At 36.4% G+C, this 23,397-nt stretch overlaps 6 protein-coding genes and 1 pseudogene across 11 annotated transcripts; 3 read left to right on the top strand and 4 right to left on the bottom strand.

The window, feature by feature from the left end:
- Nucleotides 1-1,524: 1,524 nt before the first annotated feature.
- LOC111304525 (putative purine permease 11) lies at nt 1,525-4,506 on the bottom strand. 4 transcript variants are annotated; one of them, XM_022901130.2, is made up of 3 exons: nt 3,802-4,506; nt 3,682-3,710; nt 1,525-2,804 (listed from the first exon to the last, which is right to left on the bottom strand). In XM_022901130.2, the coding sequence occupies exon 3, from the start codon at nt 2,764-2,766 to the stop codon at nt 1,711-1,713; it is 1,056 nt and encodes a 351-aa protein (XP_022756865.1). In that variant the 5' UTR covers nt 2,767-2,804; nt 3,682-3,710; nt 3,802-4,506; the 3' UTR covers nt 1,525-1,710. The 4 variants fall into 4 exon arrangements, with proteins under 4 accessions (XP_022756865.1, XP_022756864.1, XP_089606792.1 ...); XM_022901129.2 differs by lacking the exon at nt 3,682-3,710; XM_089750666.1 differs by lacking the exons at nt 3,682-3,710; nt 3,802-4,506 and adding an exon at nt 3,503-3,610.
- Nucleotides 4,507-4,652: 146 nt separating this feature from the next.
- On the bottom strand, nt 4,653-7,168 carry LOC111304526 (ras-related protein RABH1b). Its single transcript, XM_022901131.2, has 6 exons — nt 6,912-7,168; nt 6,601-6,671; nt 5,974-6,062; nt 5,648-5,759; nt 5,411-5,501; nt 4,653-5,075 (listed from the first exon to the last, which is right to left on the bottom strand). The coding sequence occupies exons 1-6, from the start codon at nt 7,026-7,028 to the stop codon at nt 4,929-4,931; spliced, it is 627 nt and encodes a 208-aa protein (XP_022756866.1). The 5' UTR covers nt 7,029-7,168; the 3' UTR covers nt 4,653-4,928.
- Nucleotides 7,169-7,854: 686 nt separating this feature from the next.
- Nucleotides 7,855-9,732, top strand: LOC111304529 (acyl carrier protein 1, mitochondrial-like). 2 transcript variants are annotated; one of them, XM_022901136.2, is made up of 3 exons: nt 7,855-8,103; nt 9,286-9,472; nt 9,549-9,732. In XM_022901136.2, the coding sequence occupies exons 1-2, from the start codon at nt 7,900-7,902 to the stop codon at nt 9,460-9,462; spliced, it is 381 nt and encodes a 126-aa protein (XP_022756871.2). In that variant the 5' UTR covers nt 7,855-7,899; the 3' UTR covers nt 9,463-9,472; nt 9,549-9,732. The 2 variants fall into 2 exon arrangements, with proteins under 2 accessions (XP_022756871.2, XP_022756870.2); XM_022901135.2 differs by having other exon boundaries at nt 7,857-8,103; nt 9,286-9,732.
- A 469-nt stretch (nt 9,733-10,201) lies between these two features.
- LOC111304527 (protein TRIGALACTOSYLDIACYLGLYCEROL 4, chloroplastic) lies at nt 10,202-14,312 on the top strand. The gene is made up of 5 exons (XM_022901132.2): nt 10,202-11,378; nt 11,677-11,926; nt 12,524-12,905; nt 13,301-13,596; nt 13,970-14,312. Exons 1-5 carry the CDS (start codon nt 11,107-11,109, stop codon nt 14,165-14,167), a joined length of 1,398 nt encoding a protein of 465 aa, XP_022756867.2. The 5' UTR covers nt 10,202-11,106; the 3' UTR covers nt 14,168-14,312.
- A 168-nt stretch (nt 14,313-14,480) lies between these two features.
- LOC111304528 (10 kDa chaperonin 1, chloroplastic-like) lies at nt 14,481-16,300 on the bottom strand. The gene is made up of 7 exons (XM_022901133.2): nt 16,123-16,300; nt 15,957-16,015; nt 15,824-15,874; nt 15,296-15,361; nt 15,160-15,207; nt 14,972-15,001; nt 14,481-14,789 (listed from the first exon to the last, which is right to left on the bottom strand). Exons 1-7 carry the CDS (start codon nt 16,205-16,207, stop codon nt 14,721-14,723), a joined length of 408 nt encoding a protein of 135 aa, XP_022756868.2. The 5' UTR covers nt 16,208-16,300; the 3' UTR covers nt 14,481-14,720.
- Nucleotides 16,301-16,599: 299 nt separating this feature from the next.
- On the top strand, nt 16,600-19,703 carry LOC111305868 (uncharacterized). Its single transcript, XM_022903730.2, has 2 exons — nt 16,600-17,110; nt 19,026-19,703. The coding sequence occupies exons 1-2, from the start codon at nt 17,026-17,028 to the stop codon at nt 19,607-19,609; spliced, it is 669 nt and encodes a 222-aa protein (XP_022759465.1). The 5' UTR covers nt 16,600-17,025; the 3' UTR covers nt 19,610-19,703.
- Nucleotides 19,704-19,724: 21 nt separating this feature from the next.
- Nucleotides 19,725-23,150, bottom strand: LOC111305869 (E3 ubiquitin-protein ligase ATL4 pseudogene; annotated as a pseudogene). The gene is made up of 2 exons (XR_016331485.1): nt 21,390-23,150; nt 19,725-19,848 (listed from the first exon to the last, which is right to left on the bottom strand). The product of XR_016331485.1 is annotated as an E3 ubiquitin-protein ligase ATL4 pseudogene (transcript).
- Between the last annotated feature and the right edge of the window lie 247 nt (nt 23,151-23,397).

A 23,397-nucleotide genomic window follows, 5' to 3' on the forward strand; every position in this document is an offset into this window, starting at 1 on the left:
AGCCTAAGCCTAGCTGTATTTGTATTGGTTCATATCAGTAGGCAATCATTTTCCTCTTTCCTTAATTTAATTATAACTTTTTGTACAAAATGTATGTTCTTTAGTACTTGTAATTAATCACTAGGCCGAAAGTGCGTCTATAGCTTTAATAGTATATTAGACAAAATCTAAAACAACATTTTTCACTCCCATGAATGAGCCAATAAAAAACAATTGTAGCACCATCTCAAAATATGTAGCTTCAAGGAAATTATGTAAGCAATTTCAATAATGTTTTTTAGAGAAAGAGATTTTATTCTAAATCCATCAACATCAATCTATTGTAGAACATAAGGGTGGGTGGGGAGGTTTTGAGAGTGTGGGACATGAAAATCTTAACGACATGCTAGCAAAAAAAATGTTCAGATTTGAAGCAAACATTTAGGACAAATGACTTCAATAACAAACTTTAACTAAACTTAAAGACATATCCTGACTGTGTTTGCCAGTGTTGGAGGTTAGGTCTGTCCTGTTGGTACTTGGTACGATGCTCAACATGATGCAGTACAATAGGATAATAAAACAAAGGTTTGCACACTGTGCTCTTCCTTTGATTGGGGGGAGGCAAAACCATTTGTCTAATAATTAGGTGAATCCGGGAGACCCCAGATCATCTTTGGGTCTATTGAATATATATATATTTCTTAAGAGAGGAGCGAAAAGTGTGTGTTTCAGTTGATTAAAAAGGAGATCTTGAGTAGTTCTAATTAATAGACAATCTTAAAAGAAAATCATCCTTTGCCCTGCAAATTTGTATTGAATTAGTTACAATCTAATAATTTGTTCCGACCCGACAAACTTTAAGGAGTTGCACACAATGTCTTGGGTGTTTGCATTTGATAGGCAAAGAGAGAGAGTTACTTTCGATCAAAAGAAGTTGCCTAGCAAGTAGTCTAGTCTAATCTCGTGATTGTTTAGCAACATGCGACTAGAAGCACCAGTTCGGAGGCTGTTTCCCTATCCGCTTGTCTCGCGTTCGAGGGAGATTGGAGGGCAATGATACTGAGATTTCTAAGGAAAATTTCCCTTCATACACATTCATTTAATGCTGCCAGATGCGGCTCTATGATATTTATTATGGAGAAGAAGTTGCGGGTCAAATTTGCATGGCTATCAAAATCATCTACGGCTCGAAAAGTCGTAGATTTTGTTGTTCATTTGCCTTCCTTTCAGAAACTGTCTCCTTCATTTTCTTATGACACCGTAGAATATATTCAAAAATAGATAGGAAGAAAAATCTGTGCTCCTTTCCAAAATATGTCTCAATTTGGATAGAAGCAAGAAGCTTTAGCCTTAAATGCTGGGACCAATCTCACATGAGAGTTTCTAGGTTGCTTATGTGCTGCCTATTCAATGGTTGCGTAGTGCTTATTTGTAAATATCTTTCTTTAAAACTACGTAATTCTTTAGAAATCTTAGTACAATTTCTATTCAAACGTAAGTTAAAAGATGAAATAGCCATAAACTGGGCTTTGGAGTACCGGCTCAACCAAAAAATTAAGGAATAATTTCACAATAAAGAACATTAACACGCCGAATAACTGTGTTTAGGATAAGAGGAAAGAGAGATGCAAAGATAAAATTACGGTACAAAAGAAAATTGATAAAAGATTATCCATAGTCAGTTCTATGCATTGTTATCAACTATATTGGCATAGAGTCTAATTATCATTAGCATGAAGACTTATCATGGCTTTCCTGGACATCAGTCTGTGACCTGCTTGCCGTTCTATCATCTAGATAATTTTGATAAATATAAGAGGCAAAACCACAGAGAGCCAGAAGCATAGCAATTACCTTCACACCATTCATCTTGTCATGAAAAACTACCAGAGCAGCTAGAGGAGTAATAGCCAAAGACAGAGTACTGATTACGTTGGAGAAGAGAGAAGACACCAGAAAAATCAAGCCCACAACACCAACTGCACACACTTGCCAAGTTATAGCAGTCCAAACTAAAGTCAGCACATAAGAAGCTCTTCCGCTGTTGAAGCCCTCCATCTCATGGTGCAAACTCTTCCATTCTCCACTTGCAAAGAGACCCACAGTCGAAACACAACTGGCAACAAATGATGTATAAATTTGCATTTCCAGAACCACAGAAAATGTTTCCTTTTTCAGAACCTTCTGAAAAGAAAGTTGCATAAGGGACAGCAAAAGAGAGTAAAGAGCAGAAGCTCCAAGGGTACAGAGGAAGCCAAGGAGAAACTTCCCTTTAGAAACTACTGATGGGCCTTCTGAATCATCATTGACTGCAATTAGAGCAGCAGACAATGAGAGGATGACCACAGAGTTCAGAATTAAAGCAGTGAACTTCTGTGAATTAAGGAAGTAAGAAAAAACTGCATTAAAAGCTAATTGAGTGGCACAAATGAGGGAATAAGTAGAGGCTGAGAGGTACAAGAGCCCAACAGAATACAACATATTGTCACCAGCTACAACTACTCCAAGAACAAAATAGACCAAAGCAAGAGTTTTGATGGATGGTAAGGTGGAAGAAGTTGAAGCTTCCCGAGATGGCTGAAGAAGAAATAAAGGGATGCAAAGGATTGGGAAGCCAGCAGTTTGCACAAGAGTGGCCATCCATTTACTTTTTCCACCCTGATCATAATAAAATCTCCCCAGAAGAACTGCAGCAGCTTGGCCTGCAATGATGAAGAAAATGTTGATTGCCACCAAAAGCCACCATTGCCAGCGCTTGAGTTTAAGAAATGGTGACTGATCCATTAAATTTTTGTCCTTGTTCACAATCGGTTCTTGATTATCTGTAATTGAATGTAATTGGAAGTGTAAACAGTTTTGTCAAATCACTTTTTATAATTGAAAGATAACTATCTTAAAAATTAATGAAACAAATCAATGTTCTAACACCGAGAGGACTATGGCTCATTTAACAAGTTGTTGCTTTTGTCAACAGAAGGACATGAAACAGATTCATCCAATTCCTAGCACTACAAACTTCAAATTTATAGGTTATAACACACTTCCAGCCCAAATATGTTCTACAAAGACAGGAATGAGAGGCTAAATTGTATTTGTGTCTTCTAAAGTTATAAGTATACCTTTTATTTAAAATGCTTCCTCTTATATATAGAAAGCATAGAGAAAAAATCAGGACAATTTGAAGAGCATAGAACAACATGGAAGACTATCCCAAGAAGAAAAAAAGAACAGAATTCAAGAATCTAGGAATCCTCCCTGAATTATATTACCAAACTTCAATAGGGTCCTGGAAAACACAAGTAAGCAAACATGACACTGAAAACCAAAATGTGTATTTCCAGAGAGTAACTGCCTATCAAATAAAAGTCCTCAATTGACCACAATAAACAAGTGGCAAAAGACATTAACTGATTTTTTGGCAATATAAACCATTGTTTGGCTAAAACCAAGCGGAGTTCAGAAAAACAGGCTAAAATTGCTTTAGTTGCCATATTCCAAATTGAATTAAGCAAAACTTAACAGGTAAAGAATCATATCATCACGAATCACTACAGCAAGCCTAGTAATACATCCATGGAGTCTATAATGAAAATCTGAACGGATTATTCAAGATTTATCACTCTTCTTCTTTGTCTAATTAAGAGACAGAACCACCCCCCCACCCCCCCCCCCCCCAAAAAAAAAGAAGAAGAGCATCACTTAAAAAGGGTTCTTATCTGCCTCAGCGCCTGAAAACAAATTCAAACCATTCAATTTCGATTCTGATAAGAAAGTATTTGGAATAAGAATGCAGAAAAAAGGAGAAGGAAAGGGCCTTACCACTCATGCTGCGAAGGTTGGAGCGTTGATTCAAAGCAAGAAGACACAGTGAGACTCCGTGAAAAAACAAAAGAGAAGAACAAAAAACGAAGGAATATCGTCCCCTTTCAATCAATTCGCTTGGGGAAGTGACGAGTTATTTATCGTAAATTGACAAGTGACAACCCCTATTGCCACTAGTAATTTTAGTGGAAGAGGGGAAATAGAAAATCAAATTTTATGATTGCAGTTTATGTTGGAAGGAAAAGGCCAGAGAAAGTCGAAGTTCTATCAATGTGTTCACAGTTGCACGGGGAATTTTCAACTTTCAACCCGACATATGAGGGGAAACTAAAAAGAGTTTAACAAAGGAAACGACAAAAAAAATTGACAGTGATTACTGTGAATCTTTTGGTCGAGGTCGGGTTACCGACAGTGACTGTACAAAACTTAGAAGAAAAAAAAAAAAAAGAAAGCCACCAATGGGTTTACTTTGCCTGGCAGAGGATGCAACGAAAACATTTGCAGCAAAACTCGTTTTAACAAGAAGTAAGACTAATGTCCAAGAGCATCCATTGGCAACTGCAGTAAAAGAATGGCGTTTTGATTTGGGACAAAAAGAAGTCAACCACCGTATGATTAAGCAAACTTATTTATAGTAACATTGAAAGGTTGGTGTCACTTTCTCAGTTCTCAACCAAACATGGGAGTCATAATGCTGTGGTAATTTGGTACTTTGTTCTTACAGTTTGGTTTTTTTTTTGTTACCCAACATCAGTGAGATGCAAAAAATTAAATGAACTCCTAATCTGAAGCTAATATTCTTTACAAAGTTAAGAGCATTCAATCCACTATTTATTTAACAAAATCCCTTTCAGAAACAAAAAATCAAACTGAATATATGACTAACAGTAAATTTGGCACGATTGTTTGAGATCACAAGAACCGTACACATATAGGACAGGTTAGGACTAGCCCAACTACTACAACAAATCTCCTCTCTCAAGTTATATCCTTAAACATACGACCAAACCCAAGAGCCCAATGCCGCAAAAAAGGGGAGGACAGATTTTTTACAAACATTTTGTAGGATCACGGAAGCATAAGAGTAATGTTGAAAAGTAGAGCTCATATCAATGATGTGCTTATCAGCAAGCACATCCTCCAGACTGTTGCTGTGACTGAGATGCATTTGCATTGGTGGACTTGAGGTTGACATCGACCATGTCTTCTTGCTTTGTTGAAGAAAGTGTTTCCATTCCAGGTAAAGCAGCTGCAATCTTCCGAAATAGAGCCTGTACAGAGATCAAATAAATAGTGAGAGAACTCAATAGATTGCTTGGTAATGCTGGTGACTTAAAAACTCAATAGATTGGTAATGCTGGTGAACTCAAATAAATGCCTTTTTGGTGCTAGTGAAAGAACTCAATAGATTGCTGCAGAAGTGAGGAATAAAAAACTGATCAAACTTTCAGTGATTAGGTGAATGATCTAACTCCAAATTATCATGCCAAAACAAAAAGGCAGGTTGTATTTGACATGGATCTAGACCAATTTTCATCAGCAGCACCTGGCATACAGTCAACATGATATTTCTATAACTATTAATGGTAGATTACCAATGTTTTACCTTGATATTGAAGCCAGCCTTGGCACTAGTTTCAATAAACATAACATTGAGATCACGAGCCTTGGCTTCTCCTTCCTCTATTGAGACTTGCCTGTCAAAATCAGAAAAATCTGCATCAATATGTTCCCTTCTTCAAGTAATGACTACAAAGTAATGCGGAGGCAATTGTAAACTAGAAAGGAAGGCAACCTACCTTCTTCATGACAAAGTCCAATCATGATAATAAATTAGTATTACCTTTTGTCCACAAGATCTGTTTTGTTCCCAACAAGCACAATGATAACATCACTACCCCGTTCAGTCCGCACCTCTTCAATCCACTTTGAAGTATTTAGGAAGGATTGCCTGCCTACAACATCAAAATTAATGTTGGGAAACCGCATCCACTTTTATTAAGCAAATGAACAATCAACAACGTAGGACAAGGAATTCATGAGGTGCAATCTCACAAATTGCCAATGTAATAGCCCATGCAAATATGCATAAAACATAATAACTAAACAAGCAAACATAGGAGATAGGAAGATTACAAAGCAGGGGAACAAAGTGAAACGATAACATACTTGCAACGTCATAGACAATGACAGCCACGGAGGAATCCCTAATGTAACTTGGAATAAGACTCCTGAATCTTTCCTGTCCTGCAGTATCCCTGTAGTAAAGATTAAGCATATATCAAAGATGCCACTCTTGTCAAATTCTTTTGAAAAAAAAAAAAAATCTCTTGCTATCAATGAATAAAGACAACAAACATACAAGAGAAAGAGTTGAATCATCATACCCTATATTCAATCCATAGTAACGGTTTTACTAATAGTATCGTATTCAGACAGCTATAGGATATCATATTTTGACACCAATAGAACCCAGCAAGAAGCTATCCTACTAACAAATGAATCCAAAATGTCCAATCAAAATCTAAACAGTAACGCACCCATAATGAGACAATCTAAAATTTAGGAATACAAGCGATGCAAATACCATGCTGAATATGATTATAGCAAAATGCAATCTCTACCAAGCCATCACTCCAACTACATAACGAAGAAAGGCTTGCAAGATAACTCTAAAAACACATGGAAAAAGAAGCATAATCTGAATTGGGTATAAAATAGCAAGCAAAGGCTTGATAAGCCAATAAACTCCACAATACAGTAGCTTAAAACAAACAATAACAATGCATGCCTTACCAGAGCTGCAATCGAACTGTTCGATCTTCGAGGTACATTGTTTTTGATAGAAAGTCAATACCAATTGTAGCCTGGTTGACAAATTAGAGACAGAAATGACCTTAGAAATCAAGGTTTAAAGGATCTAAAAGAACCAAATAACTTAAGCAAACCATAGAAATCTGAATCACAATCAAATACACATAAAATGAAAAAGGAATCAGATTCAAGCTGTTAAGAAAGTTACGAATCCGGAATCAAATAAAAGTAAAGAGCGAATCGTAAATTGACAAAAAAGAGCATTGAATAGTATAATAATATATAATAAATACCTGGTAGGTGTTATCGAATTTATCGTACATGAAGCGAGTGATTATACTGGTCTTCCCCACAGATTGATCCCCCAAGAAAACCAGCTTGTATTTGGCCAGAGCCGAAACTGGAGCCATGGTTGTTATTCGGATCTAGGTCAGTGAGATATTATGGATCGGGTCGAGATCAGACCCAATGTCGAGATCTCACCGGAAACAGTTGGAGGGTGTCGCCAGAGAGAACGAGTTTAAGATCGAGATCCCTAGCCTCTGCTTTTTTTTTTGGGTGATTATTGTTCCAAATATTTATATTTGCGGAGAGATAGAGACAAAAAGAAAGATGAGAGATGACGTGGAAATTATTTGAATATATTTTCTATCAACAAATTTTTCAATTTTTTCAAAACGTTTGAAATTGAACCACCGATATTGGACGGACCCTTCCCACATTTGTACATTTTATGTTGGCGTGATCATTTTTTTTATATCAAAAGTATAAAGTTTTAATGTAAAAAATTTTTTGATTCGTAATCAAATTTTTAATATTTTTTAAAATATTTTTAATTATTAAATTAAATACTTAAAATTACGTGATCATTTTTTTATCGATTACATGTCATATTTTTAAAATTATATTATTTTTATTTGTGTTTAATAAAATTAAAATACAACAATAAATAATATTAATCTAATTTTATTGTGATTTTATTTGGATTAGTTTTTATCACCTTATAATAATCAGATACTCAAAAGAATTTTTTTGGGTATATTATGATTATAAGATTAAATAAGGTAATTGTAAAAAAAAAAAAAAACTTAAACATAGGCTTGCATTATGTGATATGTTATATAGTAACTCACTTTTTTACTTGAGCCGAAATTCTGAGTTGGTCGCTGCCGAGTTAACTCATCGTGGAGGCTAAAAGAAGCACGTGCAAAACGCATGATCATTGCCATATTTCTACTAGGCTAAATTCACTGTCTAGCTTCAAACCGAGAGGAAAGAGAAATGGCACTGAGAGCATTCGTACTTCGCCACATTCAGTTACCCGGTCAAACCCTAACGGCCACCGGATCAAAACCTCATCCCCAATGGTATCTCCGCGCTTCTCTCCGGTTATTTTCATCGCACGATGATCACCTTACTAAAGAAGAAGTAATCGACAGAGTCCTCGACGTTGTCAAAAGCTTCCCCAAAGTCGATCCTTCAAAGGTCATTACCTCATATTTCACTTCCATTCTACAATTTCCTCTTAAAGAAATGATTTTGCGGTTATTCTGTTTAGGAATTGATTGATTTTTTACCCGATTTAGGGTTAAGGAATCAGATGTTATTTTTATTTATCTCAATTGACATTTTTTTTCCTATCAGCTGGTTTTGTTATCCCTTTGATTGTTTGATCTGGTGTCTTTGTTTGGTTCTCTAGAAAAATGCGGGTAATTGAAATAGACTTATAATTCCAAGACTGTTTTATATAATCCATTTAATTGCATTTTATTTGTAGGTATTGCTGCTAATTGGGTTATCCATTTGTGTGATTAAAACTTCAGGTTGATTGTCTCCATATGAAGCAATTTCAGCTGTAGATTAACTTGCTGAAGCTTACATATGCAGCTGATATTGCATTCTAGATTCCATTGAAATTACTCTCTTAGGGTTTTGCTAAAGTTTGGGGTTGATGATGGCCTTATCGAACGGTTTCAAAAACCAATTTGACGGATCATTTGCCTTTTATGCTGGAATAGCCGTAAGATAAACTATTCAATGGAGGTCTTAATTCTTTTCTTGTTTTCTGATTTTTAAAGATGAATTTAGGAGTTGACATAAAAACTTCTGCTTATTTTAGTGTGGGAAGTAAGAATTTATATGCAAGTGGTTGGCTTTTGTTGGTTTAAGTTCTTTCACTGCAGGACACATAACCTTGAACCTTGGAAGCTCATGAAATCTTTGAGGGAGGTGTGTTTGGTAATATTAAACGAGTTTATTATTTCCTCTTTACTAAGATAGATTTAAATCTTTTAAATATTCTTTCTCTTTTGTTGTTTATGTGATATCTCGACATGTACTGCCGCTATAATATTTGAAGAGGTGACTTGGTTCCCAGGTGACACACAAATGATTGACTATTTTATCACTTTTATTTCATTTTCCTTTTGAATGTCATGAGTAACTTATAAGGTATTGATATTCAGATTATGTGATGCCCCTATGTATATTATAATGGCATCATTTGTTCGTTATTCCCATGTTTATGCTATTTTCTGCCCTGTATTTATTTCTAAATATTGCTCCTTCTCATTTCCTCGTGCATTTTGATTTGCTGCTTTTTTGCTTTTTTTTTTTTTAAAGTATTAACTCATAGGGTATTGAATCATCTTTCTCAATCACTTGTAGGTGACACCTGATGTTCATTTCCAGAAAGATTTGGGGTTGGATAGTTTGGACAATGTGGAGATTGTAATGGGTTTAGAAGAGGAGTTCAAGCTTGAAATTCCAGACAAGGAGGCTGACAGGATCGACTCATGCAATCTTGCTATTGAGTATATATATAACCATCCAATGGCTGGTTAATCTATGCAAAGTAAGGTTGTATCTTGTTGAATTTCATTCGAAAAGAATAATGGCATCTTCAACTATGTTTCTGTTCAACATTTTAGGGGTTGTATGGATTTATTCCTCATAATGGGATTAAGACCGACGATTTGAATCTATTTGGTGGGATACTACCTGAACTTACTTCCACACCAAACTGCTGCAGATTTCAACTTGCAATAAGCTTGTTGTATTGCATGGGGACTTTCTTTACCTTTCAAATACTTGTGATTATTGCTATTGTCCTGACATGTTGTTAGTGTTTATCTTCAACTTCTGGCCTTGGGTAATGCATTGTCATATTTGTTCATTTAAGCCTGGCAGTTGCTCCTTGTCTTCTTCTCCTTTCTTCCACTGCCAGGCTATAAATATTGAAATAAGTAGTACCTTCAGAAAACCATAAATGGAGTAATACTTGCAAAAAAACTTGTTTCTTTAAAGCATTTGATTTCCAGATTCAGTGAGCGAATAATTTATGGTTCTGTTGAAATTAAATTAATGGTACTGTTTCCATGGAAGCCAGTAAAAAGCAGAGAGAAATTGGCTGATCAAGTTGTTTCATTGCAGTAGAGTGACTTGTAATCTATCTTTGTCTCGCAGTATAAATTAATAAAAAAAAATTATTATTACTTAAAGCTTCTTGATATAATCTAACTGTTGATCAAATCATTCCAAAGAATAAAAGGAATTAGCCTGCATTTATTTGTGCTTTTATTCAACTCAAAATAATTGTAACAAACACCTTCTTTTTCCTTGAACCCATCTTCACAAGTTGTAGAGGCATCCATGACGGAACCTACATCAATATAAGCATCATAATATTATTGCGTGCTCTTGAAATCTTCGATGGCCTTTTTGGTAGTAGGGATAGCATCAGAATAAAGATCAAAGCAATGATGCAAGCATGATCTTATGAAAGGGTCCAGCTTTTTGTTCTTCTAGAGCTCCTTAATGTGAGACCTTGAATTTGTTAAGTTACGGAGAAGTAGCTTGATGGATATCATTCCAAGTTCACGAAGATCTATCATCTAAGCAGTACGGATGAGATTATCATTGGCGGCCGATTATGCCAATGGGATAAGTCAAGCTAGTAAAAAAAAATTTATCTTTTTGTAAGATTTTTACCCTTGTAAGAGCAATAAAAATTCTTATAGAAAAGAGAACAGGAAAATTATTTGTCAGATTATCATCGTGTGTTATAGTTTCCCCTTTTATCACATTTGTTAGAACACTGAAAAAGAAAATATTTCTTGAACATTTAGGTGTTCCTATAATACATGAATACCATTTCATATTTTTGCTCAAATCAAATTTAATTTCCACGTGGCAAGCTTGACCAATGCACCCATGCCATCATACATGGGATGGGCCACTGGAATCATCTTCACTGAAATGCCACTAAAAACAAGCGAAGAGTCATAGACGCCCCAAGGCTTAAAGCCTTAAACCCTCTCACCTTGAAAACGTAACCCTCTAACCGAACCCCCATCAAAGGCCAAAGAAGACTGAAACCCTTTTCTCTCATCATCTCAAAGTGCTACAAAAACAGCTCAGATAAGGAAAAACCTAAACCTCAAACCCACCAAGTACTCTACTCAAGGTCAGGGGCAAAGTGTAGCCAAAATGGCGAACTTGAAGTCGGCAATGGACTCTGCATTTTGGGATCAGAACATATCCACCCCACAGACTTTGGAAGGCTCGGCGAAGTCAGTTCCAGGGGAGCCGTTTCCGTTGGATGGAGCTCGAGCCAGCAAAGCCCTTAGAATTCAGCAGCTTTCATTTCTAAGAAATGTGTTTCCTTTGGGTATCATTCCTTCTTTATCTCCTTCTTCACAGAAAGAGTTGGGTTCTTTCTCTTTTCAGTCTCTCTTGCTCAGACCCTCCACTTCTAACTGGTATTGCACCATTCTTCACTTTCTCTCTCTTGGGTTTTTACCCTTATTTCTATTTTATCTAAAAAGACAAAAGATTTTTTATGTGGTTGGTGCAAAATGCAGGAAATTGGATAATATGAAATTTTGAACTGTAGTTTTTATTGAATATGTTTGTCATTTAGTTTGTCACTGCAAAGAAGAAGATAAGACAGTTAACATCGATTGAGTTGCATAAAGTTGTTCTATCAAGCGAGAAAGTTGTCCATTTTAGTTCTCAAATGCTATGTATGCTTCAGAAAAATGCTTTTTGCTCATATAGGTGGCTTGGAATTATTGGTCAGTTTAGGCCAAAGAAACTTATATCTGCTATTAAAACGAAGCTTCAGAGTGCTGATGAGTTGAAGCTTTCTGATTTCCGAAATGCACCCAAGCATTTTCTTGACAAGTCACTGTATTCAATTGCATTAGCTACACAGCTTTCCTTGTCTCCTTCTTTATCCTTAATTTGGAGCACAGAGAAGCAGGGGGAGAGGAAAGGTTATCGCAACAAGTTCAAGCTTTATCATCAGGCATGTATTCTATTCCATTCATCTTTATTATGTTCCACGAAAACATATTGCACGCATTTATCTTTCTATTTTTTATCTTTATAACCAGTAGTTGCAATACTTATAGGCGATAATGGGTACTAAAAGTGAACTCTAATAAGTTTAAAGCTTCAGAAGTTTGCTGACAACAATTCCATAGGGATATCAGTTAAATGATAAAGAATAAAGATTGTTGCGCTGGAGGCATACTTCTATAGTTCTATATCTACATCATGCATCTTAAAGAATTGGTTTAATTTTTTTTTGTTCATTTGGTTTTTCACTTTTACTTAGGTGAATTTAAGTGCAATATAGCTAGTATGATGAGCAAGTATTTAAGAAGTATTAGTGCCTAGATGTGAGCCCTTTGAGTGCAAAGTAAGAAGTCTAGCAGATTGAATTCTTAAGCCTGCCTGTTATTCAGAAGCATAAAGTTTGATGTTGATTACATTGATAATTCCAGAGAGAGCTGTGGTACTTTTAACTATTTTGCCTCATAATGCCAGTCTTTCTGGTTCCAAGATGGTGAATGAGAGTTTTTTAAACTATGTTTATTGTACCACTTGTGTGTATTTACAGCTTCCTAATCATGATATCACTCTGGATGCTGCATGGCCTGAGCTTTTTATGGACCATAAAGGAAAATATTGGGAGGTTCCAGAATCAATATCCTTAGACATGTCTTCACTTCCTTCTGATTCGGGGTTGCTATATCATTTTGGTATACATAAAAACAGTGGTCATCCCCACGATTTCAATGCAGCAGATGGTGAGGCGCCTACTTCTTTAATGCCAGGATTATGTGCAAAGGCCGCATTTTCTTATGAGAAGAGCAAGGATATTTGGAGGCAAAACGAGATAGAAGAGGATCGCATCGTACAGACAGACGAAGGTTCATTTTTGGTACCATCATATGATATGCGTCTTGAAGAACCACATGCAGCAATATCTGGAATTATAGGTATATCTTCTATATTGCAGGGGAATTTTTACTTGTCTACCTCTTGGCTTTTCCCTAATTTGCCCCTATGGTAACCTTGTTAATTTTTGCACTCAATATGTTGAGATTGGTAGTACTACCATTTTATGGTACCCTCTTATATTACTTTAGTTCATGCTATTATTTTAGATGATGCTATCAGACCAGAGCCTTGAAGGAAATTGCTATTCCTTTTATGTTGCTTGCTTGTGGGAAGGGTTAACAATACTGAGGAAACAAGTTCCTCTGGATAATTTCTTCAAAGTAGTTGTGATGTCCAAAAGTTTCTTTTTTTTTTTTTTTTTTTTTTGCTTCTTTTGCTTTGTTTTGGTTTCCTTTTCAAGTTCTTGTTTTCTTGCTTCTTAATCACATTTTAGGAGGCACATGTGCGGCCTGGTTTGGGAAAGACTCCACAAGTGCTGAATTACGGAGAGAGGGTAACTTTCCCACAACCAATAAGAAGAGAAGTCCTTTGAACGCGGATTTATTTGCCTCAGCTTGCTACACTTTTCAGTATGGGCAGTTTTGGAGGCAATACGGTGATCTAACCCGAGTAGATGCCCGTTTGGACATATGTTCACTTTCATCACTTGCCAAAAGAGTTTTCAAGAGTTCTCCTAATGCAGACAATTCACTATCATCTCCCAGACTTAATTTGATCTTTCAACAGCAGGTAATTTTATCCATACCCTTGCTTGAGTGTCTTTTTTGTTTAAAAAATGGGAAAAAATCACACTGATGGTTTATGAATTTTATTAGCTGTTCTTAGTCACAAGGCTTCTGCATACTGTATGGAGTTCTTGTTGAAAAATCTTTAGAACAGGAGAAAACACATTAACCATTTTTGTTTCAATTGAGAGATACTTTTGAAATGGCATTTATAGAGGGACTTCTAAAATGTGATGGGAGGGTAATTGAAATGATGATTCAGAAACAAGTTTGCTGGGAAACTATTGAAGCCAAAATTAAATTATGTTTATTAACGCATTCATATCTCACATGGGAAAGCCCTGGGATATAATTTGCTGTCTCGCTTTGGCGTGCAGGTTGCAGGGCCAATTGTCTTTCGAGTAGATTCAAAGTTGTTGCTTGATTCTAAATCAGGGAAACGAGGCCCTCATATTGATGATATCATATACAGCCTGAGCTACTCCTTGAGGCTTCTGCAATCTGGAAAAGTTGTTGCTTGGTATTCTCCAAAAAGAAAAGAAGGGATGATAGAATTGCGCCTTTTTGAATTCTAACTCATGTTCTTTTGTCATATCTATGATTACTTTGTTTAGAACACTAGCCTTCTTGTGGGGGGAATTATTAACCCAAAATATTTAAGTTTCTTCCTCTAATCATTATAATTAATCCAAACCCGTTTGGACATGGTTGAATTACCAACTTTATTGTGTTCGGTTCCCATGTTTTGACACATACATGATACATTTGCCAAAAGAAACTGGGTTAAAAAAAAATGTTCTGCTCTACTTCTCTGATCTCTCTAATCGCCCGTTACGGGTAAGTAAAGCCATGGGGTTGGCTCCTCTCGTGCTTTGCAAGAATCGAGTGGGAAATGAAAAGTGATCATACACTGTTGAATTCATTTCTTTTTCTAAAAAATAAAACATAGAATATTCGTGAATTATTATCATCTCCAACAAGTTACTGACATAAATGTAGCAGAGCATGCCTTACAAAGTGACGAGCTATAAAAACGCAACAAGAACTGCTCAATTCTGAAATACATTCTAAAGTTAGGCACAAGGCAAAAATTTACTGCATAAGTGCCAACGTCAAAGACCAGAAACTTCAATCGACTTCAGCTAACAAGTCAATCTCTTTACAGAAGACGTGCCTGGTATCCGTTCCCAAATCGACCTATAAGCAAGAAGAGCATTGACAATACGGTCATTTGCAGAGTCTTCAGCAATAGCTAAAGCAGTGAAGACATGACTGTCCTGGATTGAGATAGGTCTTTCTTTGTCCACCCAGAATTAAAAAAAAATGAAAAAGAAATAACACAAAAAGATCTTTTCAACTAAAAAGAGATGTTAACTGACCTCATAAGCATTTATGTCAGAGAAAAGAACCTGCAAAAAACAAAGGCATTCTTTTTAAACGGTATTAGGAAAATAACGGCATAAGAAAATTGCAGTATTTTGACAAAGGCCCAAAAATGGCATCACTTATCATGAGAAAAAATGAATTGCTCAGAAAATTGAAATTGCAAGGACTGGAATTTATTTACCTTCTTTCCAGGCTCCACTTGTCCAACTTCGGTACCAATAGAAACTATCTGAAGCGGAAATATGATAGAATTAATAAACGAAATCCCAAGCATTCATTTTAAAAGAGGGAAAAGGTATAGAAGGATTCTTATCTACCTCTCCCATCAGGTATCTCTCAAACGTGACAGCTGATTTGGGCAACAAAACTCCGCCATCTGATTTCTGTGGTATAAAATGGGCAATTCATTAGCTTGACAATTTACAATAAAGGAGAAAAAAATAAATAAAAGCAAGACATTCGTCACACAAGATTACCAGACAGAAAATAGATACTTCATTTGAGAGGGCCTAATGATTTACAAATTTATCCATAAATAAGATAGTTCCACTTTCCTTGGCCACTCCCCACCATCACATGTAATCATCAATTGCATTTGTCTAATAGATCAATAAGAATAGCCAACATATGCCACTCAAATCTCATTTCTTAGAATTCAGAAAACAGGAACACAAACAAGTCTCACAATTGCATTTAAAGGAACAAGATTGAGACAAAAGAAACCCATATTTTGGCACAAACACTTGAACAGATTTTGAATAACCCAGCAAGCTAATTAGAACAAGCAATAGACTCGGGTAGTTAAAGAAATGGAAAAAATGAGATGCAGGAAAGAGTTAGCAAACCTCGGGTAACTCTTGGAGACGGATAAGAACTCTGTCAGCTTGTGGAACAACCTGTAAAACCAAATGCTACCCGTTTATAAATACCCAAAAATTGTCTTTGTCTAACTCGGATTATGAAATTAAACGAAACTACCTTGGTGGGTTCCCATTTACTTGCAACCGCATTGATTCTAATAGAATTTCTTCGAGACCCTGCAGAGAGGGAACCCACAATCAAAAAGAGAAACTGATTAAAAGCAAGTAAGTAGAAAATAACAAGCAGATATTGTGGTAGAAAAGAGGGGCTAAAGCAAACTAACCAAGAAGTTTGTGGGTGGGAAGAGAAGGGAGGGTAGGCTTGTTTAGAGTAAAGGTTTTTGGTACTGGGAGAAATGTAGACGCCATGGCTAAGATGCTTCTATGAATTGTTCGTGGGTAGAATCAAGGGAGCGTTTGCCAAAACAAAGTAACCAAAGCCCTCATTTGCCTCTCAGTATTTTATAGTCCTACGTGTCACTTTTCGTGACATCATCAATGTCTCTCACCGGAGTTGTAGAGACTTCCTCACATTTTTCCCTTAACCAATAAAAACGAGGAGCAATAATTATAAAAAATATATATTATTAATTTAAATTTTATAATTATAAGTTAAAGCAATAATATTCTAAAAATTTATTTTATATATTTTAAATAAGTTAGTAATGCGCTATAATAATTTTGTTGTGGTATTACTCCATCATGCAAAATCTACCAACTACTACTACTTACGAACTATGTCGTTTGCAGGCAACGTTAAAGAGGTATCCAAAGTGGGCAGTGAAAATTCTATTGAAGCAGAAAATATCAGAACCAGACGCCCTTCCATTATTCTAATTATCACCACCATTGCCATTGGTGGGTCCATTTTAATTCTCCCGCTTTTGAAAATCTCCAGGCAAAGACACACCTCTAATTTGTATATTTTGAATCATCGGCTACTAGGGACCACCATTCCCATCATCTGCAATTTCTATGCACTTTATCCCCTACTTTTTTCCCGGAAAATTTTCTTGCCCTTTACCATTCACACTTAACTACTTAGTACTAGCAATTTATTTTGTTGGCGAAAAGAGCAGACCCTTCATCTGGAACTAGGGTTTCCATTTTCTTCTGTCCTGTTTTCTTTTTTTTTTCTTTCTCTTTTAATCTTTGCAAACAAAGCTCTATCTGGCTTCTTGGTGACAATGGTGATGAAGAAGCTTTGTTTCTGTGAGTGGATTCTACTATGTCATCTGCTGCTGGCAACTATTGTTTGTTCCAAGCACCATGGTAAGATTCTTTGTGCATCGCCTCTCTCTTTTAGTTTTGTTTTTGGAGTTTTGCTGTTATTATTACATTAACTATTCCTTGATTTTTGAACACTAACTATAGAAGGTTTATGTCTTTTATTGAACCATTGGGTGTCTGAACACTTCATATTACACCTCTTTCTTTGTCTTTTCCCCCCTTTTTATCGGAAATGCATCATAAGAAACTTGCAAAAGATTTTGAAAAGGTGGTAACTTGATAGGACATACAAAGTGGGTCTAGTCATTTTATTTTTGGCGGATGGGTTTGAGAAAGTGGAGAGAATGTTCTATTCAGTTCGAATCTCAGATAAACAAGACTATAATTCCTTACTAAGAACTCAGGACTAAGAAAACTTTCACTCCATTGAGACGATTACCATTATTGGACATTGTTTAGAACTGTAGTATGGTTCTCCTTTCACATTCCCTAGATTTCTTAGTAACCAATTGTAGAGCAAATGAAAGTGTTATCTGTCCTGACAATCTCTTATCTGGATGATTCCTCCAACTATCCGGATCATTGTCCATATAGGTTCAATTACGACTTGTCTTAAATTTCATGAGCAAAGTTTGGTGGATGAGACTTTGTGCTTTGATCTAGTTGTCCTGATTGCTTGGGTGAGATTTTTTAGGAGCTTCTCTAGCCGGCATTTTCAAATCTTTAAGCGGTTAAGAGTGTACCAATCTTGGTGCAATGAGTTCCATGGTCAGTAGATAAACCTCCATTCTTTGCAACATTGTTCTGTTTTAGAGAAAATGGCTAAGTGTTTTGCACTAACAATTCATAGGCCAGAACAGCTCAATTAAATGGTATAGTAGCTAAATTTGGCTACTTGAATAAAGATATTTTAAGCTCATCTTAGTGAAAGTTTCTAAGAAGCACGAGAAACGCCCGAGCGAGAGTTAGAATAAGAGGTGACATGATCATAGACATCCTTTTCTCTCCTTTTGATGTGTTATTTGACTTGAGACATCTCTAGGTTAAGCATTTCTACGACATCAGTTATTTTTGTAACTTGTAGGGGTATTTTATTTTAATCCTTTCTTCATCCATGTTCACCGACAGCCTTGAATTCTTAGATCATCTACTAGAGTAGTACCTTCTCTATGAGTTTCTTTCATTCTCACCAATCTATGTCCAAATTGTTAATAGGCAATTTATCATCATCTTCCCTCCCAAATCTAGATTGTTCTCCATCTTCAATCTTTTTAAATAGAAGGCGAAACTAAAGCATCCATTTATTTTACCAAAGACCTATGTTCTTAAAGATTGAAGCACGTTGCTTAATTGAGATACTAGAAGTTCTTCCATCTGGTTGTTCAACTTTTAGTTGCTATCTGCATCCATTGATTTGACTACCTTGAGCCAATAGTAAGGGCTGTATTATCCGGTATCAAAACATTAGTAGTTGGATTCAACAGGTCACACTTCAGTGACTTGCTTTCAATAGGATATATGACTTCGATCTTCATCTGTCCTTTATATTGCACTTTCAAAATTTTTTAACCGCTCTCTCTGATTCATGTCAAAGAGAAGAAATTTGAACCATAATTGCTCACCTCTCTGTAACATTTCATCTGTCAACTCTTTGGTATGCAAGGCTACATTGGTTTTAAGTGATTCTGGTTACATAAAGTTACTCATATTTGGGCGACTAGATATACCAGGCTGTTTGTTCCTGTGATTCCATGTGCTACATAGGACATTAGTTTATAGAGTCTTCTGTCTCCCTAAATATGAAACACGCCCATTATTTAAAGGTGAGACATGTTGTAATAGCATAACCCCATGTATTTATTTTGCAATTATATATATTACCAACTCACTGGAAATAATCTTCTTTGGCAAGTTGAACTTTTCTCTAACTGGCCTGTATTTGCTACTTGTCCATCAGGAAACCCTGCAAATGATCTTGTTGAGTTCATTAACCAAAATAGAACTGCTCAAAAACTTCCACAACTAAGTGACAGCCCAGGACTTGGGTGCATGGCCCTCCAGTATGTTGAATTATGCAAGGGAAACTGCAGTGGCAACAGCGCTGTAAACTGCAAACCACCAGATGATGACTTCACTGAAGTTTTTGCTCCTAATTGTGGAGTGGAGCTGCCCACTATTGGCACCATTACTGGCCACATTGTGGGTTGTCAATCCAAATATACAGAGCCATCACTAGCTTTTTCAAACGTTCTTGTTAAAGACCGGAAGACCTTATCTCTTCTGAGAAATAAATCGCATAGTGCGGTGGGAGTTGGTTTGGTTGGGTTCCATAAAGGTCCCTTCTTTTGGTGTGTTCTATTTAGTAATGGTCGGACAAATTCTACGTTTGTTCTTGAAGATCGCGGTCAAGGGATTAAGCAGAAGAAAGGATGTTATAGTGGAAGTTCATTTCCTTGCAATGCTGGACAGAGAAATGCCATGTTTTTAAACTATATTATTACTATAAGTTATTTATTTGTTTCTCTGTTAAACCACTTTTGATTCATATCATAAATTTCTTGCTTAATGAGACGATGCCTGGAGATATTGTAACAAAAAACTATCCTTAAGAATGTAATTTTCCCATATTTATTCCCACTTTCCCCTTTTCTTTAGTGTGTACGTACTGCCTGAGATCTTGAATGAATTTTTGATATTGCAACAGCCTGTTGTTTTGCTTTGATGAATTAGGGTTCTGGGCTGGGTTGGACTCAACACTTATGTCTTGGGCCTCTCAGGAACTTCATTTCAAACCCTCAATTGACAAACAAAATTGAAATTTCAGTAAAATTACAAACACGAGTTGAACTTAATTTCTTTTTGAAGGTAGTAGATGGAGGTTAAAAACAAAGAACAAACACGTACAAAACTACTTAATACACCCACCAAAATATTTCAGTAAGAACAAAAATTAAAAAAAAAAAAATTAAAGCTGAAAGCAAAATGTCACCTATGTAATTATGTATGATGAGGATAAAATCCAAGTGAATTTTGTTTTCTCTCTCTTGTATTATCAACAATGGCGAGTGAGAGAGAGAGAGAGATGATGCATATATTAAGTAGTTATTCAATGGAGCAAATCCTAAATGGAAATAAAGCAGCTGCACCTTAACCACTTAGCAGTTACAGTGGGCACCACTTTTTTGAATAATCTCGTCTTGTTTGTGTTTGTGTCTGTGTTTGTGTTTGTGTTTGTGGACATGTGCTCATAACAAAACCTCTTTTCAGTGTGGTCTATGACACTTTTGTCTTCAACTTATTTTGCTTATGACATTGAATGTTGCTTAAACCAAAAAAAAAAAAAAAAAATGAATGGTTTTTTCAATTCAAGGGAGAGAAGAAATCGACTTATATAAGATAAAAAAATGAATTTCCCTGCGTAACTAACTTCTAAATATGAAACAATCCTTTTTCTCATTCTTAAATATATGTATATATATATATATATAAAGCATAGTAATTCTATCATATGACTATCTAAATTCAACTGAAAGAATAAAACCTCATCTCCCGACCTGATACTTGCTAACCTAACCTATCAAAAGTAGCTGTCTAAAACAAAACCCAAAATTTTTCTCCTTCAAGTATTCCTTGTCTTTCAATGACTCTGTTAAAATAGGAGATGTCAAAAATTTATGTTTCTAGATCTCGCCCTTCTACCTAATGGCATGAACAAACAGTTTAATTAGCCTTGGTTGGAGCAATTAAACCAAATCCAGAACGTCCTTGATACATGCTAGTTATTGCGTGCCCATTAATATCACGAGTGGTTTATGTAAAGTTGTTAACTGTATAAATAAATATAAATTCTAAATTTAATTCATTAATTATATAATTATTTTAAAAAAACATACACGGTTGTTTTTGGTACAACAAAATTGTATACTACTAGCAAGTAGTTATAACTTCAAAAGAATAATGGGTGCATCTGACTGTACTGGTACTAATGCATTAGATCTCATCAAATGTTTGTAGCATTACACTTTTTTTCCAATAAATGTCGGGTGAGATATTTAATACTATCTTCACCAAAACCCATCAATCACAAATATTCATACCATATTTTTTGCTATATATGAACTATGGTAATTACTACCAAAAATATTATACTCCATTATATAATCCCTAAGATTTCCATGGTCAAATGTGAGCCGTCGGATCATTAAAAGCAATTATCGCTGTACGTAAATTTTGCAGGGGATTATAAATGCGTCTTTTTTGTTTTTTTTACCCTACTTTATCTACTGCGGGGATAAAATGGTAAAAAAAGAGTTAGCTTTACCTGCACTCAAAATTTTGCTATGTCCACTCCATTTCTCCACTTCTGCTTTCCATCGTTCGATTCTCCGATCCATCAGGAATACAGTGGAATGGGCAAAATATAGAGTGAACTAATCGAAGCGCAAAATGCAGAAATGCCCATACGTCAAACCCCGTATTTACCACTCATACCCCTGAGAACCAACGAAACATTTCACTGATCTCCACGCCGATGCGATTGGCTTCCACGTCATAATCTCCAGCGGCGCCGGAGATATCGCTTCGGCGACTGCTCCCGGTGAAGAACCTTCCTGAGCTACGCAATGACAACGCACGAGACGATAACGAAAAGGAGAGCCTATCCACGTAGTCCTTAAGCCAACTCCTTCCAGTAGCAACTTCCGCTGCGAGGCTCACTTCGGCAGCTGCCTCAGGTCCTCCAACCTCTTCCTTCTCGGAAACGTTTCTCCGGTGCGTTTGATTCCTAGTCACCTCTGATTCTTCCTCGACAACATAGTCGAACGAGCCAATGGAATAAGACCTTCTTTGCTCACTGGAGTCGGAGCCTGGTTGACGACGACTGATAGAGCCAATCTCGAGCCGGAAACTGTCGCTGCCGCCACTTCTAATCGCACCGGCTGCGTTAGAAGACTTGAGCAAAACCTTCATGAGATCGGACTCGGAAGCGAAGGGAGGAGAGCGACATAGCGGACAAGTTTGGTTTGAAGTGAGCCAAGTATCAATGCAATTAGCGTGGAACGCGTGGCAACAGAGGGGAAGAAGCCTGAGTTGATCCTGCGGTTCAAATTTCGACAAACAAACAGCGCAATCCCCGGGAACCGTTGAATCGTTGTTGGAGCGGCGAGTAATAGAAGAGAAGGTAAAGACCGGAAGAGAATCAAGCAGCGAAGTCGTCGGTGATTGTTCGGGGCTGACACGGTGGCTGGCTGCGACATCGATAGTGGAGGTAGATGAGCGAGAGAAGTGACGCAAGCAACGGCGGTTGAGTTGGCGGAGGAGGAGACAAAGAGAGACAGAAACAAGCACAGTTATGGAAAGGATCAAAATTATTATTATTATACTCGGCTTGATATTCTCCGTAGAAGAAGAAGAATGGAGGAGTTCACTGCTGTTGTTTTCGGCGGCTGTGACAGTTCCTCCCATAACGCCAAACAAAAACCGTGGCGCCGAAGCAATTGACGACATCGACGACTTCTTTTTTTTTTTGTACTTGACTTCCTGTTTTTGGTCCACGTTTTATGAGTAGATATTTACTGCATTAGCTTACAAAAAAGAAGAAAAGGAACGGAGGATGTTTTTTAAAGTGGAAAGAGGATCACGTGCATGTCACGTGTAGGGAACAGAATTATACGGATTGAGACTGAGGGGTGAGATGGATTTGGGCGTTAGGAGAGAGATGAGAGATGGGAGAAGTGGTTGTTGGGGATATAATGAGAGGGAGAGAACATTTAATTGACTGCCAAATGAAGGATTAAGGAAAGGTGGGAAGTAAATACCGTGGCGCAGATTTTAAAGAGGCAGACAGCGCTGCGTCGTCGACTCCAGCCGCAGCACAAAAGGCAACTTAACTCAAATTAAAGACGCTTGAACAAACAGCTGGCCCATCTAACCGCAACTTCAATGTTGTTTGGTTGTGTTCGAAAGAATAAATTTAATCTTTGTCTTTGATTATGTGGAAATTCTCATGTAATTTTTTATCATGTTTGGAAATGGTCAACTTATCTTCATGCAGTATCATTAATAATTCATTATTTTTTTGTTTCTGTTGTTATTTTCGTTTACTTTTTTTTGGCCTTTTTCTTTTCCCCTTTCTTTATATTTTATTTTTGGGATGGATTAATGAATCCAATAACCATAAGATCAAGAAATCTAAATTTATATTATTTGTTAATTGTATATATAATTCTTAAATGTTGCATGATAATTTAAGTGTAAGGTATTTATTTTTGCACTCTTTTTTATAATTTTAAGCAAACAAAGTCACTTATATATATATATATATATATGTT

Source organism: Durio zibethinus, chromosome 21, assembly GCF_047325235.1.
Source record: "Durio zibethinus cultivar Kanyao isolate XHJ-2024 chromosome 21, ASM4732523v1, whole genome shotgun sequence".
In the NCBI taxonomy this organism is placed as follows: Eukaryota; Viridiplantae; Streptophyta; class Magnoliopsida; order Malvales; family Malvaceae; genus Durio; species Durio zibethinus.